The sequence below is a fragment of the Austrofundulus limnaeus genome, unplaced genomic scaffold, assembly GCF_001266775.1.
Source record: "Austrofundulus limnaeus strain Quisiro unplaced genomic scaffold, Austrofundulus_limnaeus-1.0 Scaffold367, whole genome shotgun sequence".
Lineage (NCBI taxonomy): Eukaryota > Metazoa > Chordata > Actinopteri > Cyprinodontiformes > Rivulidae > Austrofundulus > Austrofundulus limnaeus.
The window spans coordinates 546,728-553,320 of NW_013952769.1; the positions used below are offsets into that span (position 1 = coordinate 546,728).

At 40.8% G+C, this 6,593-nt stretch overlaps 2 protein-coding genes across 3 annotated transcripts in view; one reads left to right on the top strand and one right to left on the bottom strand.

The window, feature by feature from the left end:
- LOC106528281 (SUMO specific peptidase 5) overlaps window positions 1-1,288 on the top strand; it is a 37,917-nt gene extending 36,629 nt beyond the window's left edge. For both annotated transcript variants that reach the window (XM_014023417.1, XM_014023419.1), the window contains 1 exon segment: window positions 871-1,288. In XM_014023417.1, coding sequence (XP_013878871.1) covers window positions 871-987 — 117 coding nt within the window. In that variant the 3' untranslated portion in view covers window positions 988-1,288.
- A 3,762-nt stretch (window positions 1,289-5,050) lies between these two features.
- Window positions 5,051-6,593, bottom strand: part of LOC106528286 (protein crumbs homolog 1) — a gene marked incomplete at its 5' end in the record, with an annotated part of 14,022 nt that continues 12,479 nt past the window's right edge. The window contains 1 exon segment of the mRNA XM_014023422.1: window positions 5,051-5,742. Coding sequence (XP_013878876.1) covers window positions 5,490-5,742 — 253 coding nt within the window.

Genomic DNA, 6,593 nt, shown 5'->3' on the forward strand with positions numbered 1-6,593 from the left:
CTTGGAAGAGAGACGAAACGTTTCATTAAAGAAGAACCCGTCCAGAGGACCTATACAATTTTTTTTTCCTATGATATAAAACTCAAAAGTTGATTTTACATGATATTGCCCCTTTAATGTTTGTTTATTTACATGTAACATTTTAATTGTGAAGGCATTCCTCCAGTGAAGATGTGAATACTAGTCACAGTGCATTTGAAGTCTGAAGTACATGATATAAAACTCAAAAGTTGATTTTACATGATATTGCCCCTTTAATGTTTGTTTATTTACATGTAACATTTTAATTGTGAAGGCATTCCTCCAGTGAAGATGTGAATACTAGTCACAGTGCATTTGAAGTCTGAAGTACATGATATAAAACATGGTAAATGGTAGTGTGTAGTCATGCAAACACAAGTCCGTCTCATTTCACAGCCTTTTGATGCAGCCTACTCAGACTGCAAAGGGTGTGGCCTCCATGGGCCGTGGTCTAGGTGGGCTGCAGCCCCTGAATTGAGACACAGCTAATCTGTCAGACAACTGAAGCTTGGACAAAACTGGGTCCAACAATCTACATTGGGCTGGCTTCAAATCTTTGACTTCGGCTAGAGAGAAACATTGCTGTGGGACCTTTAAAAAGCAAAGAAACTCAGCAGAACAGAAGCCTTGTAAAGAGTGTAAAAGACAGGATGATCAGGGTTATTACTGCTGAAGGTGGCACCAAGAATATAAGGTGTAGTGTTTTTACACACTGATTTAGCATTTTGGTTATGATTTGGTAAATAAATAATGAACTGTGCTAATAAAATGTCTAATATTGATGTTTTTATTATGATCTGTGTAACATGTAGCAGTTTCAGCTGCTCACTCAGTGTTTCTCCTCCTCAGTACTCCAGATGCCTCGCTTTGTCCAGACCTTTCCAGTTTTCACAAGAGGACATACCAAAGATTCGAAAGAGGATCTATAAAGAGCTGTGTGAGTGTAAGCTCCGTGAAGAAGACTGAGCAGGTGTTTGTTGTGTTGGTGTACAGACTGAGCTGACCCCACTGCTGCCTGGAGGCACAAACTGAACAAATCCAACACGAGAGGATCAGTGTTTTTGTGTTTATTTATTCYACATTTATTGAAGAAAAAAACATGTCTGCAGACGTGAAGTTCACCAGAACAGAAGCCTTATTCAGTCTGACAGCCTTTCTTTACGTTCAGCTGTTTTAAATAGCTGTGTTTTATTTATATTGAACTTTTCAGTTTCATCAGTCGAGTAAAGAGACGTTTTAAATAAAAACAAACATTTTACAAAGATGACTTTTGTTGATGGTTTTTATTATAAACCCTGAACGTAGAGCAACAGATGGGACATCACTGTACACTTTGGAAAAAGTAGTCACCCCTATTGATAACTTGAGTTTTTTTTTTTTTTTTTTTTTTTTTTCATTTTAAGTAATAGTTACACAATTAAGCATCCCAACAGAATGATTATGCCACAAAATGTTATCACTATTTGGTAGGGTTGGGCATAATCGTATTGTGTGCAATTAATCGTCAGAAAAACAATCAATTACTTTTTGGCACTTGACAATACGATTGTCACCAGGCAGACTAACCGCTTGGTGCTTCTCTCTGATTCAAATATGACCAACATTTAAAAAGGTTGTGTAATTTATTTATCTATCAACACCATTTAAAGGTTGATGTATAGCCTGAAGTCTGTAATTTTGACACAATTTGGAACAGATTTTTACAAAGAGCCAATTTTCTCCTTATAAATTGGTCACGTGACCAGGATATAAGGGTGTCCAGGTACTCCAGGGGATTAATCATCAAATTAACCGTTATCGGCTAAATACCACAATTAATCGTGATTCTTTTTTTTTTTTGCCAATTTTGCCCAACCCTACCGCTTGGATTGTATTTTTAGAACCAGACATTCATCTTTGGTCTCCTCTAACCACAGCATCTTAACGTTTTGGAGAGTATCCAATGTGTCTGTTGGCAAATTTCAAACAGTCTGTGTTACATTTCTCCTAAATTCATGTCTTTTTTCCAGCCGTTCTTCCATGAATCTCATCTCTGCAGCTCACAGTGAGCCCATGGACAGATTCTCTCATCTCTGCAGGACATCTGCCCGGCTCCAGCAGGGTTCTGTTTGAATGCTGTGATGACATGATCTTTCCATTTTCTAATAATGGATTTATTGGGGCGGCACGGTGTCTGGTTGGTAGAGCTGTTGCCTCTCAGTGAGAAAGTTGCAGGATTGATTACCAGCTGTGGACCTTTCTGGGTAGAGTTAGCATGTTCTCTCTGTGCATGTGTGGGTTTTCTTTGGGTACAGTTTCCTTCGATAAACCAAATACGTATGTTAGGCTAATTGGTAACTCTAAATTGACCCTGAAGGAAAAAGTGAGTTAGGATGATGGATGGATGATCAAAGTAAAAATCTAATTAATTTCAGTACAGTCTGGAAAGGTTGGTTGAAGTTCTGCCTCATGTGGAGTTCAAGTATCTCTGGGTTTTGTTCACAGTGAAGGAAGAATGGAGCGTGAGACTGTCAGATGGATCGGTGCAGCTTCCGCAGGATTTTAGGCTCTTCACTGGTCTGGTGAAGAGGTAGCTGAGCTGTAAGGAGAAGCTCTCTGTTTACTGATCAGTTTACGTTCCTACACTCATCTATGGTCACAAACTTTAGGTAGTGACCGAAAGAATGAGATGGTGAAAACAGGTCTGAGTTTTCTCCACAGGGTAGCTGGACTCTCTTTAAGAGAGAGGGTGAGAAGTTCTGGGCCCGTATTTATCAAACTTCTTAGAGTTTTTAGACTTAAGTGTTGAAAATTTCTTAGATTTGCTCCTACTCTCAGACTTAAGTGTAAGTGCCAGTTATCAAAATTCTTAAGTCTAAGAGTCACTCGGTGCATTCATAATTACTCTGAAGAAAAGTTCAGACTGCTCCAGAGGACTCATAAGTGGTTCAGAGTTTCCACTAGGGGTCAGAGATGGACTGAAGACAGATCACAGCTGTCCTCCTCCCCATCTGAGTTATTCTCAGTTATAAGGTGGAAAACAAGTTTAATCAGAAATACAAAAGAAAGAAAAGTAAAAACAAAACACTGCGCATAATGTTGGACTAAAAGGCAGATATTTGTGTGTGGCATTTGGAGAAAATATTAAATATACTCAGCTGGTGAGTGCATGCGACCCCCCCCCCCCAAAAAAAAAAATTTAAAATTATGTTGGGATTGAACTTTTTGTTTATGACAGGGATGTCGCTAGGTTTTAAGGACAAGGGGGGCTACAGCCCCCCTAAAATAGGCCTAGTAGCACCACTGGTTTATTATAAGTTCTTAACGATCACGCGAGTGTGCGGTGTGTGCGTGTCCTTGTTTTTCCTACATCGTGGGGGGCCAGTTTTAAGGAAAATGCAGCCTCGTGGGGTCCGGGTGCTCCTTCTGGGGCCCAAAGCCTGGGCCCCACAACTTCAGAGGCTGATTTTGGGTGTCAGGGTTGGGTTTAGGACCAAGATGTGAATTGAGTTTAGGTTAGTTTTAGGGTCAGGTAGGTACCTGTGAGGTTAGTCTTAGGGTTGGTGGTCAGGGTTAGGATATAAACTTACCAAAAAATGAATGGAAGTCAATTGATGGGCCCCACAAGGATATAAAAACAAGTGTGTGTGTGAGTGAAGCAGMTGTTGTCTGTGGACAGTGGAGAAGAGGAGGAGGGAGCAGCTCAACATGACCTCAGGCTCTGAGAAATAAAGCTGCTGAGTTTTTGATTAAAAAAATCTGAGATCGTCTGTTCTTATGATGCAAATGAGGACATTTTATGTAATTTACAGACAATCAGTACAAGAAGACATTAGTGTGTTGAAAATGAACTTATCTTAGTATTTTCACAGTTTTATCTTGACATTTCTCCAACAATATTCTTGAACATGAAATCCGAGGCAGTGGTTGGTCCTTGCTGGTGTTGTTTCTAACAACATCATCCAGGATCAGCTRTGCAGCACAGCCAGGTGTCAAATCAGCTCTAAGACTGACACTTAAGAATTACTCCTACACTTTGCTTAAAGTAAGACTGAGATGCTTTATAGCTGACTTTTACTTTCAGCTTTTAACTAAGACATTTTTTTACACTTAAGTCCACACTTAGCAATTAAGAGGAATTGTAAGAAGTTTGATAAATACGGGCCCAGTTCTCCAGGAGAGACTCAGAGSAGAGCTGCTGCTCCGCCACATCGAGAGGAGCCAGTTGAGGGGGCTCATCTGGCAAGGACACTCCCTAGGGAGGTGTTCTGGGCATGAGAACCTGAGGAAGAGAGAACTGGGAACTCCTTGGAGCCCTCCCAGAAGAGGAGGAAAGATGTCGGGACCTCCCTGATCAAGCTGCTGCTAACGAGACCTGATGGATTTATTTCAAGTTGTAAGGCRAGAAAAAAGAAAGCAAACCAAAGGGGGGTGAATACATTTAAAACCAACTGTGGTTGAGTATGCATTTATTTAGTTTTGGACTGACGTTTGAGTAAAAACCCTAAATCAGTGGTTCCCAAACTTTTTATCTTCTGACCCACAAAATATCCATGACAAAAACTTGTGACCCCAAATATTACTGGTCTGAGTACACGAACTCCGTTAATAACCCTAAAAACACAGGCTTTTTGAGAATCTAAACAGCTTGTACACAAATTTAAATGCTTAATTTTACTTATTTTTTGTTTTTGTAATAATTATAGGAAAAATGTTACAGCAGCAATTATTTTATTACCCTTTAAATGGATTTTTGGAGATTATCCAAGGTGCTTCATGGCTCATAATTGGGTCCCAAGCCCAACTTTGGGAACCAAACTGCAGTGGTTCCCAAACTTTTCAGCTTTTGACCCACAAAATAACAGTAGCAGAGACCTGTGCCCCCAGCTATTTTTGGATGATAAACATTTGTATCAGGTCAACAAAACATGGGCATAGTAACAATATTTTTTATTCTACATTTATCCATTTTAAACATAGTAACCTTACTCATTTGTAACAACTAAGGCAAAAATGTAATTAATTCAGAAAATCTTTTCAGGACCCCACCTCGAAGTTTTGGGACCCCACTTTGGGTCCCGACCCCAACTTTGGGAAACGCTGCCCTAAATCATATATCAGGACAGGAATGTCTACTTGTAACCAGACAGCTGGAGGAAGCAGCACATCAGATGACAGGTGGACATTTAAGGCACACAGTTCTCAGACTGTAAGAAATCTGGTCAGACAACTACAGTGTTTTGTGATACATAACTGCACAGTGGCTATTTTTCTTAATTAGTAAACTAGATAAAGACATGTAAATGTCCATTGATCCCACAGCTCCTTGTGGAAACTTGTTTAAAAACATGAATAAGTTCAGTAAAAACGACGTTTTCACTCAGTGTTGCTTAAAGATGCAGCTCGCTTCCTTTGTTTCTGGAGCACAAACACACCCCGGTGTACCCCTCCACTCTGGTCCAGTTTCACCATCGTGGACTAACGGAAGTCTAATCATTGATCTGGAACCCCCACTCAATCTCTGGTTCATCGTCGAGGCGAATGACGAGGTAGGACACGAGCTGGAAGAGGTTCTGCCACAGGCCCAAGAAGAGATACATGTAGAAGTCGCTGACGTCCATTTGACAGTACATCCCTGAGAAATTTATGTCGCACACGCATTCAAAGCTGTTGACGTAGTTGATGCAGAAGCCTCCATTCATGCACGGCTCTGAGGCGCACTCATCCACATCCTTCTCACACCTGAGCGCAAAAAGATCAAAGAAAAACGGTTTTAGTTTTTGTTATTGGAAGCAAACAATTTGGATCACACGAAGGTGCTGTGTTGCTTTGTGCAACTCCAGTTCTACTGAAGTTGGGAGGTTGTGTAAAACATAAAAACAGAATACAATGATTAAATTTATTTCAACCTGTATTCAATTGAAAACAAGATTGGGTATAAAAGGAGCATCCTCGAAAGGCTCAACTGTTCACAAGCAAGGCTTGGGTGAGGTTCACCACTTTGTGAACAACTGTGTGAGTAAATAATCCAACAGTTCAATGGGCCTCATGCAAGAACCGTTCGTACGCACACATTTGTTCTTACGTTGTGCGTACGAGTGATTTAGGAGAATTTGTGGCATTCACCAATGTTTTCGTATTCTAAGATTTTTTTCAGATGCGAACAAAATTCACGAGTGGTCCAGACCTGTCGTGTATTTTACGAGCAGTCAGTCTGCTGTTGTCCAGACGGGTTTTCTTCACTAATAACTTTATATTTCATTAGTTTGAAGCTATTTTGAGTTGAAAATAAATCACACTCCATAATTATGTTGACAATAGGCTATTCTGCTTGAATTAGAGTTATAATCTTAAATGTAATAATTTAAACTAACAATATAAATTGTCCGGCGGGCTTGCCCTTGGTCCCTCCTGGCGTTGTCGGTGGCTGGGTGTGCGCTCTCGGCTGGATCACTCTTGCTGGGTTTCGGTAGCTTCTTTGGGCTGCCGGCTGGCTGTGGGGCTGGGGGTCGGGTCTTGGGGATCCGTGCGGCTCTGGGGGAGGGGGGGTCTGTTGGTCCTGGTTTCTGGCAGTCCTCCGGGCTCTATCTGTC